The 25,941-nt window shown below is 32.2% G+C and overlaps 1 protein-coding gene and 3 long non-coding RNA genes across 4 annotated transcripts in view; 2 read left to right on the forward strand and 2 right to left on the reverse strand.

The window, feature by feature from the left end:
- LOC110728911 overlaps positions 1-2,386 on the reverse strand; it is a 2,602-nt gene extending 216 nt beyond the window's left edge. The window contains exons 1-2 of the long non-coding RNA XR_002512791.1: positions 2,012-2,386; positions 1-121 (exon numbers count right to left, since the gene is read on the reverse strand). The exon at positions 1-121 is cut by the window's left edge and continues 216 nt beyond it. This is a non-coding gene — a long non-coding RNA (uncharacterized LOC110728911). The remainder of the gene's footprint in view (positions 122-2,011) is intronic.
- A 1,836-nt stretch (positions 2,387-4,222) lies between these two features.
- Positions 4,223-8,723, forward strand: LOC110729022 (myosin-binding protein 3-like). Its single transcript, XM_021908719.1, has 3 exons — positions 4,223-6,146; positions 6,255-6,503; positions 6,591-8,723. The coding sequence occupies exons 1-3, from the start codon at positions 4,469-4,471 to the stop codon at positions 7,865-7,867; spliced, it is 3,204 nt and encodes a 1,067-aa protein (XP_021764411.1). The 5' UTR covers positions 4,223-4,468; the 3' UTR covers positions 7,868-8,723.
- Positions 8,724-14,211: 5,488 nt separating this feature from the next.
- Positions 14,212-16,324, reverse strand: LOC110728912. The gene is made up of 3 exons (XR_002512792.1): positions 15,795-16,324; positions 15,169-15,229; positions 14,212-14,489 (listed from the first exon to the last, which is right to left on the reverse strand). It is a non-coding gene; the product is annotated as an uncharacterized LOC110728912 (long non-coding RNA).
- A 7,604-nt stretch (positions 16,325-23,928) lies between these two features.
- On the forward strand, positions 23,929-25,515 carry LOC110728913. The gene is made up of 3 exons (XR_002512793.1): positions 23,929-24,184; positions 24,610-24,663; positions 25,334-25,515. It is a non-coding gene; the product is annotated as an uncharacterized LOC110728913 (long non-coding RNA).
- The last annotated feature ends 426 nt before the right edge of the window (positions 25,516-25,941 follow it).

Consider the following 25,941-nt stretch of genomic DNA (forward strand, 5'->3'; position numbering starts at 1 on the left):
TATATACCATCCATAACAGCTGTAAGTCCACCCCAAACAAGTTCCTATTTTCCTCAGGCTCGACTTAGGCGATGAAATGAACACGTCCTCGTAATCCTGGCGCTTAAACCTACCCAAGTACCTATTACAAAAGTTGAACAAGTTCAGTACGAAAAGACAGACTAAGAGATAAGACTAGGAAGGTTACATAATTGCAAGATTCCACTTCGTCATGACAAGTTTGTGCAGATATAAGCAGATCACTCAACCTTTCCCGTTGTACAGTGAATTAGCATAAACCTAGAATAGAGGTTTAACATCAACAAAAAGAAAATATCTAAGATTGGTGCCTCCACCTCCTATAACCCAACGCTGACCCAGCAAAAAATGAGGTCAAGGAAGGTCATAAAATAGGTTCCATAGACATACAATGCGTACTGCAAAACTGATGTTGACATAAACACAATGTAACTGCAATTACAAAAAGTCACAATTGCACACCAATTATAGATTGGAAATGCATAAACTTAAGGCATAAGAGATTGTCTTTTCAAGCTTACCATGCTTTAAACTTTTAAAGAATGATTCTTGCCCCCATATTCAGGATTACATCACGTGACTTAAAACAGAACAGGAAGGAAAACGTTTTTTTACATGATTGATCAATGACATTGAACACTCAATTAGTTCCAGACTCCTGTATTAAATTTGTCACACCAGTTATCCATAAAGGAATATGATATAAGGATCCTTTGTACTCATGACGCAGCTAGCCCTTGCGATGTTAATTATATCTTGGCAATAAGATGTTAAGGAGATTTTTTTATTTTACTGCACAATCACAGAAGATCTCACTCTTAGTTTTGGCTCCTGCTTGCTAAGTATATCCTAGCTTTGCATGTGCAATACCCAGAATTAGTTAAATACCCTTATTCAGCATTTAAGAACATATCCCCTACTTTTAACAAGAGTAGTGATTCAACAAGTTCAACTTATTAGGAATTTTCTCAGTACAATGTCCAAAATCGAGGCCAATAAGCCAGAACAGAACCAACAAACCTCGTTTGGCAATGGGCAGACAGTCTAACTTCGTCACCTACATCCCTAATTTAAATCGTGAAGCAGTAAGCAGTATCCACTATCATGAATTTCAAAGCTAGAATCAGACATTGAATTGAATGTGATGCAGATAATATAAATTAAGATCACTATAAATTACCATTAACCTATAGCATCATTAAAAGCCCTCTAGTTAATTAATTAGATTAACTATTCAACTTGCTAATATTATGTTTCTATCTCACAAACTATTGTGATCTCTAATAACTCCAAGCGACAAATAAAACCAATCCATTGATACAAGTCCTACATTCAGCTTCAGACAGCTATCTGCAGAAATGGTTTAATACTTAAGCTCATAAAATCATACCCAAAAAAGGGATTCTGCACAAGAAGCAGTGATAAGTAACATACATTTCACTATGTCAGAGACCAACCTGACCTATTAACCACAAATATTTATATTGGCAAGCTGATTGATTTATTTACTTATATACTCCTAAATAATCCAAATTCTTAATATTCAGATCTCAATGACACACTCAAACAATCAATTAAACGTTTTATGCCTAAACTTTCAAATAGGAGGAAAAAAAAAAAAACTGGCAATGAGCTGAAAATTATAAAAACTATGAACTAACCCACTGACCCCAGTAAACTTAATTATGTAACCACAATTGCAAATACTAAAACCCTAGTAAACCTTTTCTATATTTCTTTTTTCTTCTAATTAGACAGCAATTGTGATATATATGCAAATTCCTAGAGGAACCATGCTAACATTTAAGAATTTCCTTTCCAACTGAATATGCTGAATTTCCAGGTTTTTGTTCATGAGCTCCAAGTTATAAAGAATTATGGGGAAAAAAAAGCAGACAACAATCAATTCAGAAGCTAAAATTAGAGGGAATAAAGGGTCCAAATGAGTGCTGAAAAATAACAAGGAATCATTATTCAAACTACAAAATCATACCTTCTGGAAAATTTCCATTAATGGGGGGTTTTGTTCTGCTGCTGGGGTATTAACTATGATTGATAATCCAGAAAAATTGCGGGAAAATTAAAGAGATATTTTGCATTAATTGGTTTTGCAGAGAGAAGAGGGGCAAGAATTAAAGAAAGAGAAAGATGGTGAGTTAATGACACCAATCAATTGATTAAGTGATTAGCCAGCCCATTGAGCGGTCCATGGGCCTTAAAAACAAGTCCCAAATTCAATAGATTGAAAAACTAAGATGATAACAAATTCAGGTATTTCTCACTAATTATAATTGGGCTTGGGTCATTCTCAGTTTCATTTATGTAGAATTCATCATCAAATTGAGGAACAAGTATCAACCAATGACATACTCCCTCCGACCCTAAATTATATACGAAGTATAATACTCCGCATGGTATTATTTATTCAAGATCAATTTTAAGATTTTAGGTAGGAAACTTGGAATGTTTAATACGAAGTATATCATTCTATGTGTAGATGAAAGTGCTAAAATTCTCAAACAAATAAAGTTGATAGCCAAAATAAGAGCATGAAAAGACATAATATTCATAAAGTTGTTGAATTTATAGCACATTAGTTGAGGAAATAACATTCAATAGCAGTGCCCTCTATTCCTCCATCACTGCTATTGCTGCTGACTATGAAAGGCTTGAAGATCCATAGACACAAATGCAATGATTCCAATGAAGCGAAATTTAGAATATAGTTTCTTTCGATGATTCAAGTTAGCCGACCCCAAACCATTTTGGAATATTTGAGACTAAGGATTTATCGACTATCGTTGTTGCATAGCATATGATTCATATTCTCCTAAAAAACTCTAGAACGCTCTATTGATACCGTTGTATGTCGTAATGGTGTGACCTAAATGAAGTTAGTGACACCCATAATAAGTATAATTAGCTAGTTGTGGTCCAATTTGGGTTATTTTTTTGGATTGGAGTTGGGAGGGTTGGGGGTTGTATGTCATCTAATTTATACACAATAAACAAAATAGATTTGCTTTATATCAAATCATCACACATTACGATAACTATATTTCATAGATGGGCAAAATTATTCAATTTTGGCTAAAAATAAAGCCACCCCCATCCCAATAAATCATTCTTAACAGAATAATAGTATAAACAATGAACACAAATATTATAAATAAATAAATATACAGACAATAGAATTTGAGAAATAATATCTTGACATTTTAAACTTAATGTAATTCAACAAATATCATGGTTATACATTTACACTCGCTGTATTAATATTACCAAAAACCAAAAAAAAAAAAAAAAAAAAAAAAAACATAATTATTTTCAAAAATGGAGGTAGTTTTTATAAATTTATAAAAATAAAAGATATGAAAAGCAGACAAATTGGGATGAATAATAAGGGGCCTGATTGAAAAAACACATGATGAGACCCAACATCTAAAGCATCTCAAATGGGCCCCTTAATTAGCTGCTTTATACTTATAATTAATAATCATAATAATAATGTATAAATATTTATGGTCCACCAGCTCATTTCTCAAGTTGGTAGGCCACTTCAAATTAGCTGCCTAACAACAAAATTTTATTAAGTGTGGAGCGTTCATAAATTGCCAAAAGTTGACCAATTCTCTCTATTAACTATATTCTCTTTCATCACCGACCTAATTATTTTCTTAATTTCAAGTATTCTTCTACTAGCACTTAAGAATAATATAAATTCATACCATATAATTATATATTAAGATTTTTTAAGCATGACATCAAATGCAAGGATAATACTGCTGCTTACTGTAAGCTTCTGGATTATTTGTGATGATCTCATGATCTACTACCTTGTATCACAAGCATTCCCGTCACTAATAATATTTATTTGTAAATAATACTCCCTCCCTTGAAGAAATAATCATGTATGAAATTTTCTAAAATAACAATGATTTGCGATTTGTTTTACCATAATAATTTATCGTGCTCAAGTGATCCATAGTACTACGTATGAGACTTGTTACAGTATTACTCCGTATAATTTTATGTGTTAAAACACTTCTTTTTTTTTATCAAATATTAACATAGAAAAATCAGTAATGCTTGCTTCACTTGGTCAAAAAAATCAGATGCTTTCTTTAAAAAAAATCATTTTTTTTTAATAGCCAATTCCATTGCATGCTCAATTTACTGAGATCCTTTTTTTGGTATTTCTGCAAATCAAGGGACAAATTTCCCTTTATTTTTGGGACCCTTGCTTCTTTTTCTTGCTTTTGGCTCCCTCAATATTCAAACTACTACTCTGTAATAATCTTCCTCCACCATTTCATCTTCTTCTCACCCTATTTTCTCTCTCCTTCCTCAACAACTATCCATCTATTTATCTATCATCATTATCATAATCGCGTTCGAGTTCCTACTGTACATATTATTTCAAAGGAATTCAACTACATACTAATTATCTATGGCACCACCCAACAAATTTTCATCCATGTTACATAGAAGAACAAACAGAATAACTCGTGTTCTAATCTATGCCTTTCTTGAATGGACTCTAATCTTTCTCCTTCTAATTAACTCTCTCTTTTCCTACTTCATCCTTAAATTCGCGCTATATTTTGGCCTTAAACCTCCTTGTTTCCTATGTTCAAGGATTGATCATTTCTTAGACTCTCACAAGAATGACAAAAACAAGAAGACAAAGTTTTCACCCTACTCGGAAATCATTTGTGAACAACATGCTGCTGAGATATCAAAGATTGGGTATTGCTCCCATCATCGAAAGCTCGTTGAATTACATGATTTGTGTGAAAGCTGCTCTGCTGCTCCATCAGATGATCCTGAAGTCAGCAAATGGATGGCAGAGATTGGTATAGTTAAAGATGAAGATGATGATGCTACAAAGAAGTGTTCTTGTTGTGAAAGAGTATTGATCAAGGTCAATCCAATTAGTAAAGTTTCGTCCTCGGATTTTGTGATTAAAGACAGAGAATTATTGGGTGATTTTTTATCAGATCAAAATGTGCAGATAGGTTCTGATCAGTCAGATGATCAAGCCAAGTTTGGGTATCAAATACTGGATGATGGTGATGAAGAGGATAAAGAGGAGAACGAAGTAGTTTTCGAAGCAGAGAAGGAACCTCTCCTTAATAATACTAATGGAAATAAGGGTGAAATTGAGGAGATTGTTAGAGTTACAACTCAAAATTTGTGTCCTGATATGCTTCCACAGCATCTAGATTTTTATATTGATCATGATGATTATCGATTAATCCCAGTTGAGTTTATTAATGATGATTCTATCAAGGTGGAGAGTAAAAGTGCAGAAATCAGCAGAAATTTTGAGGGAAGGAAAGAAACTTCATCAGGATTTTCCAGGGAATTTGAGCTTGTTTTCGAGGGAGACGAACTTGTTCTTCCTGGGTGTGAGGTTACTAATACTGCTAAGGATTTGCCTAGTATACAGGAAGAAGAGGAACTTGTGATTGAGAAGGTACAAATTCACAAAGAAGAGGAGAAGATGGAGAGTTCGGACAAATTTGAGCTGGTTTTTGAGGGTAATGAGCTTGTTACTGCAGGTATTGAGACTGAGATATTAAATCTTCCTAAAGATGAAGAACAGATGAAGGGTTCAGACAAATTTGAGCAGGTTTTTGAAGGAAATGATCTTCTTTCTGGTTTCGAGTATGGAAATTTACAAAGTCCTGCCGTGGACAAGATGCAGGATTCAGACAAATTTGAGTTGGTTTTTAAGGAAAATGAACTTGTTGCTGGTTCTGAATATGAGAACTCACCAATTCCCGAAAGTGAGGAAAATATGAAAAATTCAGAAATTTCTCCGGTGGCTTATGAAGGAGATGAGATCATAAGTGAAAATTCACCTACAGATGAAGAGGAGAGCGTGGCAGAGAAGTTGCAAGTTCGCGAAAATGAGGAGGAAGAGGATTCACAACTTTCACAATCAGTTCCAAAGCAGGAAAAGGAAAGAGAAATAGAAATTTCATTTCTTTCAGAAGAAAAAGAGGAGACTGCAACTATTGAGAGTACACCCATTTTGGATGTGCAGGAGAGAAACAATCAAGCTGTACAAGCTGATAGCCAAGTAACAGCTGTGAGTTTAGAGACACCTTCTACTTCTTCAGGTACTGACAGGCTTGTTCCAATTTCTATAATCTTTTTTCTTTTAATTTTTGAATTAATTAGTTATTATACTACTGAGTCAAACTAAATAATTTAACCCCTATGACCAGATTCTAAGGAGGATAATGCATCTTATTTGATGACTGATGAAACTGATATTGAGGAAAAGAATCAGAATCCAACAGAGAAGCTATTGTTCCAAGAGTATGAGGCGAATCTTGCATCGCTTTTCAGGAGTTATGAAATCGAAACTGAAACAAATCAGAATTCAACAGATGAGCTCTTGGTTCAAGTGGATGAACCCCCTACAGCCAGCAAACAAGAAACTCACACACTTACTGACAATGTAGTATGTCATGGTAATATTCAAACACCCCTGATTATTGGTTATTTCATGTTATGTTCTTTTTTTGGGCCTATATCTGATTCTGTAATTCTAAATTCAGATGATGAAATTTGTGAAAGAAGTCTTAATGCCAATGTGAGCATGTCACATGATGAAGTTGAGGAAGACAAAGTTCCTGATACACCAACATCTTCTGAAAGCCTACATAAGAAATTATTGCTGCTAGGGAGAAGGGAATCAGCAACAGAGGAATCACTTGATGGGATGAGTACAATTAGTGAGCATGGAGAAACAATGGAGAAGCTCAAAGTGGACCTACTCACTGAGAGGAAAACTTTGAGAGCGTTATACAAAGAGCTAGAGGAAGAGAGGAATGCCTCAGCAATTGCGGCAAATCAAACAATGGCTATGATAACTAGGCTCCAAGAAGAGAAAGCAACAATGCAGTTGGAAGCCTCACAGTATCAAAGAATGATGGAAGAGCAATCAGAGTATGACCAGGAAGCACTGCAGATGATGAATGAACTAGTGGTGAAGAGAGAGAAAGAGAAGCAAGAGCTCGAGAAGGAGCTTGAAGTGTATAGAAAGAAGGTGATGGAATATGAAGAAAAGGAGAGGATGAGGATAATGTGTAGAAGGAGAAGCAGGAATTCCTCTGCTTCTTGCAGTTATGGAGAGGAGAGTGATGGGCAATCGATAGATTACAATCACGAGGTGAAGGATCAAGAAGAAGATGTTGGAATTAGTCCTCACTATCAAGCAGAAAATGGGCACCAAGATACACCAACCGATGCAGTCCTATGTTTACAAGACTCATTGGCCGGGTTTGAAGAGGAGAGGCAGGCAATTCTAGAGCAGCTCAAGGTTTTAGAGGAAAAGCTCTTTACTCTAGCAGAGGAGGAAGAGGAACATTTTGAGAACATGAAACCATTTGAGCAGTTCTACGAAGAGAATGGCAAAGATTTCGACATTGATAACAGGGGTGACAATAATGAGTTTATTCATGTCAATGGAAAACATCAGCAAGACAGGAGGATCAACGATTCAATGCCAAAGAAGCTTCTTCTTCCACTGTTTGATGCAGCAGAGTCATTAGATTCCCCAAATGGAGTGTTAAATGGAAATGAAGATGAATTTCATATTACAAAGTTCGAGTTAGAAAAGAAAAGGTTTGCCGTAGAAGAGGAAGTTGATCATGTCTATGAGAGACTACAAGCACTAGAAGCTGATAGGGAGTTCCTAAAACACTGCATTGGCTCATTGAGGAAAGGTGACAAAGGCTTGGATCTTCTTCAAGAGATTCTACAACATTTACGTGATTTGAAGAATGTAGAAGTTCAAGCCATGAAGAATACAGATCATTGTGCTTCAGTGTAAATCCTTCCATGACATTATTGGTAAACATAAGATCACATCACCCTTCAGTTCAACATTGTCATACATCTATCTACACCACAACATACTGATACTAGTCAGTGCCCATGCTAAAGCAGATTCCATTGTTCATGGTTAAGTTTCACTACAAGATCAGTCAAAAAGTCTTGATCTAAGGAATCGAAAGATACAGCTAAAGAAGAGGATCAAACTTTTGTCGTCTAGAATTCAGTGAAGGACCCCTCCTAGATGGAGAAGGGGAGGTTCAGGGTATGCAAACAAGAAAAAATCAAGGTTTGCTGACCCTATTTTTTTAATTTCTTTCATTCTTTTTTGTTTCTGCTTTTGTTCTTTATCCAAAGAAAATGTAAAAAAAAAAACCCAAATTTTTGTGGGGTTAGTCTATTTTTTTCTTGCCCATCACCTCCCTTTTGAGGAAAAAGGGAATGATGGATTTTAAGTGTGTGTAGGATAGTGGAAGTACTCAGAGCACAACCTGTCATTTTGTATTTGTTTTGTGAGGAACAAAAAAACAAGGCCTGAAAATTTGCAGAAACTGGGAGATCCAACAATGATTCCAGTCTCAAGCAAATAACATTAGTTTTTACCACATAATCTTAGGATTAGGACTATATATAGCTGTATTTATTCTTCATTTTTGTTTTATATCAAGGATATTGTGGTATAAACTTTTGCCTTTTTTTTTTGTATTTCTTTTTCTTTTCTATTTTTTGAATCAGTTGATCATCACATGGGTTTTGATCACAGCTTTTGGAGTAAAGTTAGTCTACCTGTATATTAATCTAATGTAATGAATCTGTTCTGTAAAGTATATAAAGTGAGTGTTTGTTTATGCTTATTCCTAATCAAGCTTTATATTCATATAATTTGCTTGATACTCAACATTATTAAGGACAAAGTACATGTAATTATGGCAATAAGAAGCCAAATTGCTTTTATTGTTAGTTTTGCTTAAAGCAAACTACTTTGCTGATTAATTTAGTAGGTACAATTAAGTATCTCTTTACTCCAAGAAAAAATCCATGTGCATATTATTAACTACGGAGTACATGATAAATGTTTCCACACTTATCTTCTCTCTAATATTTTAAGGGTCGACATAAAACCTTCAGCAAAAACACGCAAAAATGTTAATAATTTTTCTAGATTGAAGCTTGTATAGATAATTGATGTGACACATATATACTTTATGGATCCTGTGATAATTAAGATTTGGATGGTGTAAAGTAACAATTGTCTACATCTTAAAGCCTATAAATAATTTGACATAAGAACCTAGAACTTAAAAAAGCTTTTGCTTGAAGTTCCATAACAGAGTAGGATACCAAGTAGCACACCTAAGGATAGGTACAAAGAAGATGATGAGCCACAAAAGAAGAAACATATGCATATACTGATAGTGATGGTAGAGAGGATAATTAAAGTAGAAATGGAACACATTGTCAAAGATAGGAGTCAAAAAGTTCCAGCATGTATTGCACACACACACACACATCAAAGAAATAAAACAGCATGTATCATCACTTGTTGGCTCTGAACTCAGACCACTTATTGACTTTTTAAACTAGTGCTAATGTTACCAATAGATGCATACAGCAATAATGCACACATCAATAAGGCACGCATCATCTATATTCAGAGAAAAATTGTAGATTGTCAATCCACATAGCCTTAATGCAATACTACCTCTCTCAAGATTTAGTTGTCACATTATTAGTATAAAATACATTATCAATCATGACAAATAATTCTAGACGGAGGGAGCACATTTAGAGTACCGAGGTTCATTATGGAATTGACACTTACCAAATCGTTACACTGATGCAAAATTCATGTTTGCTTTTCACCTTCACTCAGTTATGGTTTTCTTTGCTATTCTGCTTCATTGGGTCTAAAGTGGACTTGAAATGAAACAATCGAAAAGATAAACTGTCTGAATATCTGTAAAGAAACATTAAAGAAAAAAAAAAATTAATTCTAATCATGTATCTAATATTCTCATGCAGAAATAGATGTGAAGCATGCATGGACTTAGGTAACTTAAGATATATCAACAATTCAACATAATGCATTTCTAGGGCTGATCATGGACCAGGCAAAACAACGAACAAATGATCCGGCCATTCTGCCCCTAACACTGTCAAGTCTGAGGTTAATGAGAAGGAATGGCCTAGGACAAAATTACCAAGAAAACTAGTCAGGCCAGAAATTGAAGGCTCAATTCAGGCCGAGTCAGCTCAGGTATTAAGCAAAAGTGTTCCAAATACAATCAAGTTTTTTTCCAGCAATTTTCTGTCACCTTGATAAAATTATAGTTCAATGATAATTACCAACGAATATAAACTCCTAATATGCGAAGAACAAGAAACTAAAAACGTACTTAGAAAGCAAATTATGCTTTAGTACAATAATCTTCACAAGTGAGACAAGAAAAAAGGCTAATATGCTTATAAACCACATAATTGAGAGATTATAGGACATCATATGTGAAAGGCAATAACATTGGGGCCCTTACGTAGTCATACTGCTTTGGATGCCAAACATCTCAAGTTTTCATTGTCAAAGAACCTACTTTAGCAATTAAGTTAGTTGATCCTACAAATTAACACCCACTTATTTCGTTACAATTTCCTAAGAATGTTGTACGGTTCACCTCTTTTGTGTAACAGATGATTTTAGCTTCTACTGTTTTGAATAGTTCACTCTCATTTGTACGATCAAGTGCAACTGATTATTATAATCAGAACTATGATACTAATTGTTCACTCAATAGCCTCTAGCCCTCTACTAGAGATGATAGGTTAATCAAGAGATGTGCATATCACAAATGCATTTCACTTGTTAATCCGACTTGATACAGGGGATTTAGGAGTTATCTATTATAACCAGTAAACTTCCTCTAGCTTCATCAATAAGTCAAAATCAAGCAACAATAACTAAGATAATTCCTATGGTATCTTGATACTTAAGTATTTAAGTCATAATGTCGGATACAAACATACAATTTTGGAACTAACTGTGACTGAATGTGAAGTTGGTAAAGGGTCAATCATGCTGAAGGGCGGTGAGGGCTAATAGCGTTGAACCAAGGACTGGCAAATTAGTTAATCCCTACCATCACGATTCACAACCACCCAATAGGCCAAGATAGCACAAAATTCATAGCCACATTTTTAACATTCCTTGAGATCAGCTATGAGTTCCTCAATGCAACTATGTGTAAACAAACATTTAAGCTAATCTCATTTCTTGCTGCTTTCATCATTACCTTCCAAGTTCCAACTAAAAACTAATTCCTCAATTAAGTCCTCACTTCAACAACTATTAACAAAATCAATCCAATGTTTTCTGACAACCATCAACAGGATCACACAGAGGGAAATCATGATTCTCAAAGACTGCTCCCAAAAAATTTGTACTAAATTGTATTTCCAACAAAAACAAGGAATTATTCAACATAAGCAAACATCATAACATAATAGACATACATGTCAGATTCCAACCATGTCAAATAACTAGTAGTTGTACTTTACCCCACTAAACAAAAAGATTGCTCATCTATATTATACCATAGATCTAATCTACATTTTCAGTACTACAAAATCATAATTCATACCATATAAAAGGTATCATTAACCCAGTTACACTAATGATTTCTTGTAACTATAATACTTAACAGGACAATAAAAATCAAGGAATATGCATTATATACCAATCACTTGGTCATTGGGCTAAATTTTACAGCTAGGGGTGTTTAATGAACAAAATTGTGTTACAAAAGTATAAACCCACACTAATTACCTAATATTTAAGTCAAAATTAATTTACCCATGAGTAAATTGTTCATACCATTCATTAAAAAGCGACTTTTAAAACTACATACAAGTAATTGATATAGGAACGAATAACGATGACTATAGATTTTGGAATAGTCCAAACTCTTGAACCACTATATGATTAGTTATACACATTTGTCTTGCCGACTCGTTTTACATTCCAACACTACTCATTCTACCATGTCACTTGCGATTACTTATTACTATTACTTCGTATCTACTAGTAAGATTTTTGCAACATACCCTAATTACCCCAATGAAACCCTACATTCCCAAAATACCAAGTATTTGTAAGCATAATGGCCCTAAAACTATTAAATTCATATTGTATACCCTCCCTCTGTCTCTAAAAGTTCTTCCCACACTTGTCGCAACTTGCAAGCACCCATAATTTTTACAAACTAAATATGGTAACATATTCATTACAGTTCAAATGTTTAATTAGGTCAACTCCCAAATTAGCCAATAACTATCAAATTTCCAAAAAAAATAAAATTCTTTCTAAGTATTTACATACGAACCAAAATTCAACAAAATTGTAAAGGGTTACAAGAAAGTAAATACTAAACTATAGTAAGCTAGTGATGTAATGATGTTGAGGATGGTAAATCATACCTTGAATTGTTGTGGCGAATTCTAGAAGAAGACGTGATATGGGAGGGGAGGGGATTTTGGTCTGCTTACTGAAAATTCGATTGACTGAAAGATAGCAAATCCAAATTAATTGCGGGAAAATGGATTGAATGAAATTGGTCACGCAACTTACACCCGTGCTCTATGGACTATGGACTCTATCTATGAGACTATGAGTATGGGCTTGTCTAAATCAAGTGTAATGGATTGTTTTTCGGGTCAAGGTCCGTCTTTGTAGTTTCCACAATAATATTCACAAATTATTGATTAATGCGGACTTTCATTAAGTTATTATATGACGGTTCAAAGTTACTTTAAAAATATTTAAAGTTCAGTTCAGAAAAAATAAGTTAAGTTCAGTAAAAATAATTTTAGTTCAGTTCAGTAAAATTCAGTTTTCTTAAAAAAGAATTATAATAGAAAATTAGTAAAAATAATTTCAGTTCAGCAAAAATAATTTCAGTTAAGTAAAATTAATTTAAATTCAGTAAAAATAATTTAAGTTCAGCAAATATAATTTTGTTTCAGTAAAAATAATTTCAGTTCAGCAAAAGTAAGGTGAAGAGAACGGGGCTTTACAATTTAAAATCAGAGGTGATAAAAAAAATTGGGCCGAATCGAGCCTTAACATGAAAAGTCATGCCCAAACCAGCAAAAAAAGTAGCGGGCTTCTTATCAGGACAAAGCAAGCTTTTTGAGCTTTTTTCAGGCCTAGTTCGGGATTTTAACTAAAAATGCGTTTTTAGGCTTGCTCAAATCCACCCTATTTTCGGGTCGGACCGATGTTGATCACCTCTATTTTAAACTACAAAAGTTGTCACTTTCATAACAAAAATGTTACCCTTAAAAGACATTTACAATGTATTAGATTAATCATATTAGCCTTTAACCTTTCAAAACATGTATTTATTACAAATTACATATTAAAATACAATCAAACTCATACAAATAAATACTAACCTTTAATGGGGTTAAAGTTACCATAAAAATTGTTCAAGTTATCCTCAAATTGGTTGTATTATAATAAAATTAACGTAAACCCGCCTTACACAAGACTTATTGCTAAAGATTTAGATCAAATTCACTTCACCTTATTTATGCTAAACTGAAATTATTTTTCATACACTGAAATTACTTTTTTTTTAACTGCAATGAAATTATTTTTACTGATTTCTATTATATTTCTTCTTAAAAGTTATTGATATTAATTGAATTTAAATTATTTTTACTTAACCTTTTTTTTTTTGAAGCCCCTTAATTTATTATTTATTGAATTGAAATTCTTTTTACTAAACTTAATTTATTATTTACAGAGCTGGTTTTATATTTACTGAACTAGTTTTATTTAACTGAACTAAATTGAAACTATTTTTTATTGAACATTATTTTTATAGGTGAATTGAACAGGGTCTTAATCCAGCTATCCAATCCCCACTGAATCATATAGCCTTCAAATAATGCTTGGGGTTTAGATTTGAGTTTGGGTTAGTTCGGATTGAGTTTGAGTTCGGATTATTATAGATGGGTTAGGTCACCTTAAATCCCATTAAGAATAGTAGATCGATGTGTACATTGAGGTTAGGGACACCACCGGACAAGTATGGGTCCTGGTTTGGTGGGTAGTGAGGCAGGGATGGTGAATTGGTGATAAATTAAAAACCATACCGCATGGGTGATGGCCTTGTGTAATACACTAATACCCCTCATGATTGTTTTAAAATTAAAGGAGTTTAATATACTATTCCTACCAACAAGGTGCATCTTTCTTTTAGGGAGCTCATATGCTAAGATACTCTACAATTAAGCGTGGAGTATAATTGTATAAATAGGGATGGGGATGAATTTTGGACCTTTTTAATGTCTGTAAAATAAATCTTGTTTGAGCCCAGGCCACTTTACAATAATAATCCAACTTTAGGGAGTAACATGGGAGTATTACCGACACGTGATTACGTAAGGCTTAACAGAGTTTTGCAGCGGAAAATAGTACTTAACTTTCATTAATAATAATAGTTTGATACACTTTCAAAATAGCTACACCACTAATACTATGTATACTAAATTAAACTAGGTGATCACCGCCCATCATTCCCAATGCAGCATATAGTTCACGTTGTCTGATCGCCATCACCTATCTACTTATCAAAATGATAAGTAGGGCCAAGCCAAACAAAACAAATACGTATTAGCCAAAATGCTAAGTACATACAAATGCTAGACATGTAAAATCAATTTAATTAATTAAACATGCTTTCGAAGAGATTTAACTTTAATAAATCATAATTTATCCAAACCATTCCTGAATAGAAATTCATGTATAAAAACTAGTCAAAAGAACCAATTTCCAAAATAATCAACTTTCCAAAGATAATTCTGAATAGGATGGATCAGTCCATATTTTCATAAATCATTTTCCCATCTAAGTGTGCACATCCCCCAAGCTAGTAACTCCTTTACATAGTGCTATCAAGGGGAAAGACTAGGTCATACAAAGTCCATAGTCTTCAACTTACTCCGCATAGTGGGAGTTGAAAATCCAAAGATCCAAGGAATAAATTTTGTTAAATAAACTTTCCAATATCCCATACTCGGGACAATATAAATAATAAAACTCCCTTTTTAAAACATCTTGAATATCAGTACAAGTTTATAATCAACCATATAAAATATTTTAACATTTGAGATTAAACGATTTAAGCATGCTTCACCGAAATATATTTCACAATTATTTAAACATGGTTTGAAATCACTTAACATGTAAAACACGTTGCATATAAAATCCACTTTTTAAAAGATCTAGCCACGTGTACGTACCTTGATCGATCTTAGCGTATCAAACAAACACGAAGGTTTAATTACGAACTCGACAATCCTCCTACATTAAACCAATAGTATATATCTAATCAACAACTCTTCCAATAATAAACACGAGAAAAGTATATTGTAGACCCTTAACTAGTTGTGCATGGACAATGGTTTTATAAATTAACTTTTATAATACCAAAGTTTAAAACCCTTTTTAATAATAATAATAATAATAATAATAATAATAATAATAAAATTGAAAAGTGCGTAGTACTAGTAGGTAGTATAAGGGTAGTAGTACTAAGAGTATTATCATCTTAATAGTAATAATAATAATACTTATATAAATAGTAGTAAAAGTAGTAGTTGTCTTTAAAATAGTCAATGTAAGTACGTAGGAGTAGTATATATAATGTAAGTATTAAGATGAAAAGTAGTAGTATTAGAGTGACACCATCAAAATAAGGTAATAAAAATAACAATAATGATGATCATAAGTATAAAACAATAGTAATGTTAGTATAATTATAGTAATGATAATAAGTAGTATGTAGTTCATAGTAGTATAGTATTATCAAGAGTAATGAATTGAAGTAGCTACGGTAATCAAGGAATAAGGAGGGAGTTGGTGCTACCTTTGTTGGTTGATGGTTAGTTGGTGGTCTCCGGTGGTGGTGGTTGGGCGGCAACGGGGTGGTTACGGAGGAGCTTTAAGAGAATAGGAGGAAGACTTTTTTTTTATTTATTTTTTATTTTTTTATTTTTTTTTTAGAGGTAGTAGTACTTGTATTGGATGAAGAAATATGTAGTACAAGTTTTGTGTAGTACTAGTGTACTACAATAAGTATTTGGGCTTAACCAAAATGCAATTGATAATTTGTAGTTCAACTCGGAAACAAGATTATTGAATCGGGAACACGATACTAAGGGTTGAAAAACAATTTCGACTTGACTTGTATTATATAATTAAATTCATTGCAAATAATAATAATATTTTATAAAATAATTTTAAAATATACTATATAAGATACTTTGAGATTTAATTCACGGGTTAAAAATACGGGGTATTACAGTCTCACATATAAATTTTTTGAACAGATTTATTTATTATTGATGAAAGGTTTGTTAAGTGAAGGGTTTGTTTAACGGTGATGTGGCAAATGAAAAAAACATCTTAGAGTAACTAAAATGATTTTTAAAGGGATATTTTTTGGCACGCAAATCGAGAAAATAATTAAATTGGGTAGCAATAAAAAAAGTTATTAGTACTTTTGGGCTGCAATTTGCAAAAAAATAAATCTAATGATCTTTACTTCGCTAGTGAACTCTATAAAGTAGCAGATCTCTATCTTGAAGTCGGGCGGCTGCATTTTACAAAATACTTCCTCCGTTTATTTATAGTTTCAACACACACTTTATTACAATATTTAAGAAAGCGAACCTCACATGATATAATACACTTAAAATGAGACTAAGAAACTGTTAGGAGTATAATCAAGTGATAGGTAAAAGATTTAAAATACACTTAAAATGTGGCTACAATTAGCAAATTTTCCCAATTTTTTTACGCATTTTTTTTCCATTCCATTTTTAAGATCTTAAAATGATAAATTATAATTTAGGGAGCAATTTAAGGTACACTTAGTGTACAAAAGGAATCTTGTACACAAGTTTCCTATTGGTTGATTGGGAATATTCCTTTTTTGTGGGCCACCTTCATTTTCATTTGAATTTCAAACTTGTTTTTTTAAATTTCAACTTTTGAATTTTAAATTTATCTATCCTTTCACCTACCCAAATTAATGTAGTATATAATTCCAAAAAAAAAAAAAAAACAGATTTTTTGACCTCATTTTTTTTCTCTCTCCTAATGTTTCCCCTCTAATGTATCTGTGTAAATAACGAATGAAGAGCAATGAATAAAATGTAAATAAAATATTTGATTTAACTTAACATTTCAATTTCTAGGATTCTTATGGGATGCATATGTCGTTTTTTCTAATTTCTCTCTCCTAATGTTTCCCCTCTAATGTATCTGTGTAAATAACAAATGAAGAACAATATACAAATCTGATTTTCTGAATTTCAGCGTGAAACAGATTGATGGCGGTGCGATAAGGTGTTGGTTAAAATGCGAACGGCGTGGGTGAATGTGTTGCCGGTGAACAACCTATCGGCGTCGGTGAATTTTTTGTAATGTTCATGTATATTCCGGCCCGTCGTGGTGTGGCTTACAATTATTAAAATGAATTGTAGTGATTATATATTTGAAGAATAAACTACTTTGAATGAAAGTATAGTGAAGGTGTGAAAAACAAAAACAGATTTAGAATTATTAGCTGCAAAATTGGTTAAAGATTATGTTTTACATTCACCCAAAACAAACGATCCGAAATTTGAATCGACTCCAAGAAAACGATTTGTTGGGACGCTCATACAAACATTGTAATATATAGTTTTTTTCCCACATAATGAACGTGCTAATACCCCTTAGTCCAATGGTTAACTTTGAAAGCTGCATGTGCATACATCAAACCACTGTTCGAACACTGTGACAGCATAAATTGTATTTTTTTTTTTCTGGTTTTTAATTATTTTTAACTTTACAGAATCATATCTAATTTTAAAATATCAGAATAACATAAAAGTTAGTGAATGAAACAATGTTATACGTATATCTTTTATTTAGTTTTTAATTATTTGATGTTAGTGAAGGAAACAAGGTTATACGTTTAGATATAAATTATTTATATTTAATAACTATTTTATTAGTATTTAAAAAAAACTATTTTATTTAAAACAAAAAGTATGTTAATAAGTTAAAATTTTCACTACTTTGATAAACATAAAAAGAGAACCTATTCAACTAATAATACATATTAATATGTAATCCAGTGAATGTGCTGATACCCCCCTAGTCCTATGGTGTTGATATTATCAAAATGTTGTATTATTCAAATGCATTCAGTGTTCGAACCTTGAGACCATGATAAAATCATCTTTTTTTTTGTCCCCTAAAAACATTTTTTATTTTAAAGAATTATTCTTCTTTTAATAAAATCTTGTTTGATAAACGTGTCACTATGAGATCTCCGTACAACATGTTTAAAATGCTAGTACACACTATAGTTTGAAATGAATTAATAAAACTAATGGTATGTGTTGTGGAATATGTGGACCAGACTTCCAACCGACATCACCTCCCAATCCACTTTGCCCTTTTTTCCCTTTTACACATTTTTTTTCTCTTTCTTAGATCCATTTTTAGTACATGCATTTTAAAGATCAGAGTGGCATGTTCAAATTCCATAAGGTGTACAATCTGGCATGGTGGGAGGCTTGTATATTATCCTAAGTTGAAGTACGAAGATGGAGAACACCTTGTTGTTAACAAAACATAATTTTTTGATTTCTTTGAAGGGAACAAAGATATACTTTTAGATGTATAACTAATCTTTAATAACTATTTTTTTTCTAAAATAAAATATTTTCCAATGGTCTAATAAACAAACCCCTTGAGTTATGATGGATAGTCATCTTGTGTTCGAATCTTGTGGAGGTACAAAAGAAACACATTTTGCTTTTTATTTTTTTATAAATTTTCATTTTAAGTATCATTTTTGATTTAAAAAATCATAACTAATTGTTATTAATATAATATTAAGGAAATCATATTTGTATATATAAAGTCAAAACATACACCATATTTCAAAGTGAAAAAAAAAAATCAAAAAACTCTTTTTATTTTAAATGTTTTGCACGTAAATTATTTGTATAATGTATCCAATCAATTATTTATGTGGATTGCTAAACACCGCCAACAAAAATGATCACCACCGCCAACATTTGATGTAAATGGACAATCATATCCTTACTACTTCACCATCCTTTCATCCTTCCGGCAACCCACAACCCCTTTCAACCGGCGATCACAACCCCTTTTGACCGATGACCCACCACACACCCTCTATGACAACCCACCACCTTCCCTGGTCGGCGTGAAGGTGGTGGTTTTTTTTAAAAAAAAAAATTTAGGCAACCGTGGTAACCGGAGCCCAAAACCGGTTACCGTGCGTGGTAACCGGAACCCAAAATCGGTTACCGTGCGTGGTAACCGGAGCCCATGGTAACCGGTTTTGGGCTCCAGTTACCATGCACGGTAACCGGTTATGGGCTCCGGTTACCGTGCACCTTAATCGATTCTATGGTAACCGGAGCCCAAAACCGGTTACCATGCACGGTAACTGGTTTTGGGCTCCGGTTACCATGCACGGTAACCGATTTTGGGCTCCGTTTACCATACACGGTAATTGATTTTGGGCTTTGGTTACCGCGATTGCCTGAAAATCTGAAATTTAAAAATAAAAAATAAAAATAAAAAGAGGGAAGGTGGTGGGTCGCTAGTGCGGTGATGATCGTCGCCGGTCAGTGTGGTGGGGGTGGTGTTAGTCGTCAATTAGGGTGGTGGTGTCAAGGTGTTAGTGATTGATGGCAAGAGGGAAGATAGTAGTGAAGTACTAAGGACATGATTGTCCATTCACACTAAATATTGGCGATTTTGATAATTTTGGATGGCGGTATTTAACACCCCCCTTATTTATGGGCATAAGCCAGGAAATTTAGTCTAATAGATACACTATAAAAATTAATTTGTTTTCATCCAATGTATGTGCTGATACCCCTTAGTCTAGTAATAAACAAACCCCTTGAATGACTATGGATAGTCGTCCTGTGTTCGAATCTTATGGAGGTATAAAGAAACACGTTTTGATCTTTTTATTTTTTATAAATTTTCATTTTAAGTATCATTTTGGTATTTAAAAACTCAAAAATAATTAATATTAATTTTAAAGGAATCATATTTGTATTTGTAAAATCAAAACTTACACCGTATTTCAAAGTCATGAAACTTATTGGAACTTTGTAACACCTTATCAAACTTATTATACCTTATTGAACTTATCAGACCTTACTAAACTAATTTGAACTTATTGTTCCTTATTGGACCTTATTAGTACAAGTATCCATCATTCGGATTAAAATTCGAAATTTAATCAAATCAAAACTGAATTATTAATTCGGATCGGATTCGAACTTTAAATCGAATTGGATTGGATTGAATTTTTTTGAAAATTCGGACGTTTGAATTGGATTGGATTGACCTTGTTTGAATCCAAAAAAACCGAAATAAATTAAATATGAAATCGTTAGTTTATGAATAAGTATTGTTAATATAATCATGCTAAACTATTATTATAATTATTACTATTTATCATGTAACCTACTTACGTTTTCAATACTTTTATTAATCGTGTACAACTATACTTTTAAGAATTAATTTTTTTATTATTGTATTTTAATTTTTATTTTCGCATTAGGCCCAAAATATTTGAAACGTATTTTAATTTGCACTCTCATATCGAATCCAAATAACCGAATTTTAAATCGGTTTGAATTAGAGTGGATTTGGTGAGGAATTCGGATCGGGTTGGATTTTATAATTGAAAATTAAAATTATTTCGGATCGGATTGGATTGGATTTGGGATAAATTCAAACCAAAAACCGAATGGACACCCCTACTAATTAGACCTTATTATTAGACTTGATTAGAACTTATTGAAATTTATTAGACCTTATTTAACTTAATGTAACTTATTAAACCTTATTTAACTTATTATTGGACCTTATTATAACTGATCTAACTTATTAGACCTAAAACTTATTTTTATCAGGTGACGAGAACAAGCCCTTAGTGAATGACGGTGTGCAATTGAAATAATTTTAAATTTGACCGCTATCAAAATATCTCACTTTGATTAATATATTTAAGATTGAAAAATAAATTCAGGATCCTAACACATTTATTAATATCAAATCATATTTCAATTTCTCGTATATATTCTAGGCTATAATTTGAAAATGAATTCTTATTTTAGTAGCATCATTTTTCAATTCTTTTTATCCCTTCACTAATGTTATATTCTTACCCCTTCTTGACTTATATGCGGAGTATTTATAATGATGAATTCATGTTAATATCTCTTACCATTTTAACTTTTGTTTCTTCCTTTACAATAAAGTGTGCGTACAATAGACTTTGTATTTTATTATCTAAATATTTTTATGACAATAGAGCCCTAATTAATTTTAGTGGTATAATTTTCAATGTTATTTCAGCTATTCCTAGTTTACTTTTAGTCCACCGTGACTTATTTTAATATTACTTATAATAAGAATTATTAAATATTTATATTAGTCAAGTATATTAGTTTTTAAAATAACAATATAATAAATTTTGCATTGTTAGTCTTATAAACTATAATGGTCATGAGATCAAATATTCAATACATTCATTTTATTTATATTTTTAATGTATGTAGTCGATATTGAATGAAACAAGATGCAGAGTCAAGTGGTGCCATAGACTTGTTTTTAAATTATATTTCTTGGTATCAAGTTACTAATAAAAGTATTCACTGAATATGTTTAGTATCAGTAGACGAATGAATATATCAAATTTTATTATATTGAAGGAGATGAAGAAACTTTAAGTATGCGCTAATGGTGAAAAGGGAAATTACTTTTTCTCTCCTAATTACTATTTCCAAAGCTAAATGTCAGTGCCACATGAAATTTGGGCTAAATTCAAACCAAAAACCGAATGGACACTCCTACTTATTATTAGACCTTATTATTAGACTTGATTAGAACTTATTGAAATTTATTAGACCTTATTTAACTTAATGTAACTTATTAGACCTTATGTAACTTATTGGACATTATTATAACTTATCTGAACTAATCTGAACTTATTAGATCTAAAAATTATTTTTATAAGGCGAAGAGAACAAATCCTTAGCGAATGACGGTGTGCAATTGAAATAGTTTTAAATTTGACCGCCTATTAAAATATCTCACTTTGATTTTTTTTTTGTTGAAACTCATTATTAAACCAAACAACAACATACAATAATCATCATAATATATTAATAACCGTATTATTACCATTTAAGGAATCATATTGTCTTTAATAGAATCATCTAATATATTTGACATAAATATAAATAGTACAAATAAATAAATAATACGATAATATATGTGCTGATACCCCTTGGTGTAGTTGGTGAATGCTTTCCTATTATGTATAAGTGATCCGTGTTCGAATCCAAACTACTCCATTTTTTTTTGGGTTTTATTTTTAGTTTTCATTCACATATATAATAGCCATAAATACTAATGTTTCCCATTTTAAATTAGACTTTTAAATATCAATGATACTAATTATCAATAAAATAATTCGAGTCATGATTAATTTAAATTCAATATACCAATTATTATTATTTTTGTTTGCATTTTATATTTCATTCACCTATTACCCTTAAATAGTAACGTCCTAATAAAAATTAGTACTTTTAAATACTAATGTTACCAATCGTCAATAAAACAGTTTGAGGTCTGGTTTCTTTAAATCTGAAATTATGAAACTCCCACTACAAACCCAAAACCTTTCCGCATTTTTGAGCATCAAATTCCATAAAACATCTTTCCGAATTTAAACAGCATCAAAATGGTATTAACAGGATCAATTTAAATATTGGCTTACTGATTCATATCTAATTCATACAAATACAAACATTTTCTCAAAGACATACATATGGCAAAACCTTGTAAATTCTTCACCGCTTGCAAGATACATACCCACAGCCGGAGTACGATTGACTTGTTCATCTCTGTTTGACCGATTATGAGAATCATGTTCATTTATATTGTTATTAACCTCAACCTTAATCTCTTCATTACTAATGTTAGTAACCTCAGCTTCTTCATTAATAATCGAACGACATGCATTGTTGCTTCTTCTTCTGTTACATCATTTGATTCGATCTGCATCTCCGATTGAGCTAATCACATCGTTTATCACTTCATTAAGATTAATGTTCAAACGAGGGGACATGTTTTTGCATTCCATTTCACTGCCACAATGTCAAACACACTACTGTTATTTATTTCAGATTCAACAAAATAAAAAAAGATACTATAAAATTATATTTTAATTTAATATTGACAAAATGATCCTACGTATAAAAAACAGATGCTATCAAATTATTGACAGCAAATAAACCTCGATTCCATTTAACAATTGCTTCCATTACAGTGGAACTCAGAAAACTCCTTCAATTAAATAACATCCCATAAGAAACAAAACCAAAGACAACATAAAAATCAAAATGATTTACCCTGTCAATTTAATCTTTATAAAAACCTAATTTTTACCCAAAAATCATCTACTTCAAAATCAAACAATGAAAACCCTAAATCATCAAAATCATCAAATTAGGAATTTTAAACGAAATATGTAATACCCCGTCTTTTTAAGCCATTTACTAATTATTAATTATGGATTTTTCCGAAATATTTTATTATAAAAAAAATATTTATTTTAGTCCATACATGATTTTACAAAAATATAATTTTGTTACGCGTTGTAATTATATGAGTCGACTCAAAGTTGTCGGAATTTCAGCCTTCAGTATTTTACTTGAGTCAAACTACCAAGTACCAAACTATCCCTCCTCCCGTAATCAAGGTCAACCCTTACTACTCATATCCACAACATTTATTAGGCCGACAACATTTATTGGGTCAGCAACATTTATTGGGTCAACTGCATTTATTAGGCCGGCATCATTTATTGGGTCAGCAGCATTTATTGGGTCAGCTGCATTTATTAGGCCAGCAGCATTTATTAGGTTGGCCGCATTAATTGGGTTGACAACATTTATGAAATCGGTTGGTATAGTGCATGAGTTGGGGCTATATATAGCCATGAAACATGAGCTATTCCATCACACCTCCTACTTCTCTTCTTACTTTCCTTCTCCTTTCTCCTTCCTCCTCCATTTTTACCTCCTTTTTAAGCTTTCATTTTGTAGTCTTGAGCTCCTCACGAGCACCTCCTCGCCGCCACCCTATTACCACCATCTGGCCACCACCTTGCCGCCACCTCCTTCCTTGCGTTGAACCGTAAGTAAGCCATATATTTCTCATTTTAGTACTACTACTAAGTACTAGTAATACTACTACTACTATTACTCTCAACTTCTACTACTACTAAGCACTAGTAGTATTACTACTACTTCCTATATTATTATTATTATTATTATTATTATTATTATTATTATTATTATTATTATTACTATCATTATCATTGTTATTAATATGACTACTACTACTCACATGTACTAGTACTACTTACGTAGCATTAATACTACCTTATTATTATTATTATTATTATGAATTATTAAATATTATTTTATAAATACAAGTGTTAATTTTATAAAAGGGTTATAATTATAAGTTGTTCATGCACAACTAGTCAAAGTCGATAGTCTAAGTCCTTGTATCTATGGGTTGAAAAGTATTTGATTAGGATTATTGGTTTGTTGTAGGAGGTATTTCCGGTTCGTAACTAGGAACCCCGTGTTTGTTTTGCAAAGATCAAGGTACGTACACGTGGCTAGATCTTTTATAAAATGACTTTTATATGCAACGTGATTTATATGTTAAGTGATTTCGAACCATGTTTAAATGATTATGATATAAATTTCGGTGAAGCATGTTTTAATCGCTTAATCTCACATGTTTGAATATTTTATATGGTTGATTATAAACTTGTATTGATATTCATGAAGGAAGTTTTGTTGTTTAAATTATCCCGAGTATGGGATATTGGGAAGTTTATTTATCAGGATATATTCCTTGGATCCTTGGATTTTTAACTCCCACTGTGCGGAGTAAGTTGAAGACTATGGACTTTGTATGACCTAGTCTTTCCCCTTGATAGCACTATGTAAAGGAGTTACTAGTTTGGGGGGTGTGCACACTTAGGTGGTAAAATGATTTTTGAAAATATGGACTGATCCATCCTATTTGGAATTATTTTTGGAAAGTTGGTTATTTCGGAAATTGGTTCTTTTGACAAGCTTTTGTACGTGAATTTATATTCAGGAATGGTTTGGATAAATTATGATTTAATAAAGTTAAATCTTTTCGAAAGCATGTTTAATTAATTAAATTGATTTTACATGTCTAGCATTTGTATGTACTTAGCATTTTGGCTAATACGTATTTGTTTTGTTTTGGCTTGGCCTTACTTATCATTTTGATAAGTAGATAGGTGATGGCGATCGAACGACGTGAACTATATGCTGCATGGGGAATGATGGGCGGTGATCACCTAGCTTAATCTAGTAGACATAGTATTAGTGGTGTAGTTATTTTAAAAATGTATCAAACTATTATTACTACTATTATTATCATTAATGAAAGTTAAGTACTATTTTCCGCTGCAAAAACTCTGTTAAGCCTTACGTAATCACGTGGCGGTAATACTCCCATGTTACTCCCTAAAGTTGGATTATTATTGTTAATATTAGAGAGAAAAAATTTGGAGGTGTTACAAAGTGGGCGGCAACAATTAATGGTGTATTATCCATTAATTGTTGCCGCCCACTGAAAATTTTGCCTCTCACCTTCCTCACAATGGCGCCCTAGGCTGAAAATTTTGGCGCTCATCTTTCCCTCTTTTTATTTTTATTTTTTCCTTTCCCTCTTTTTTTTTTAGTTTCCATTATTACATTGGTGAGTTGACGTTTTTTTATTGGTGGTGTACAAAAGGAATTTTGTACACTTAGTGTACCCCTAGCCTTTTACTATAATTTTAAAACAACGATTACCCTTTACTCAATTTCCAAGACTCCCATTTCGAACTTTTCATTAAA

The sequence above is a fragment of the Chenopodium quinoa genome, unplaced genomic scaffold (assembly GCF_001683475.1).
Source record: "Chenopodium quinoa cultivar QQ74 unplaced genomic scaffold, ASM168347v1, whole genome shotgun sequence".
Lineage (NCBI taxonomy): Eukaryota > Viridiplantae > Streptophyta > Magnoliopsida > Caryophyllales > Amaranthaceae > Chenopodium > Chenopodium quinoa.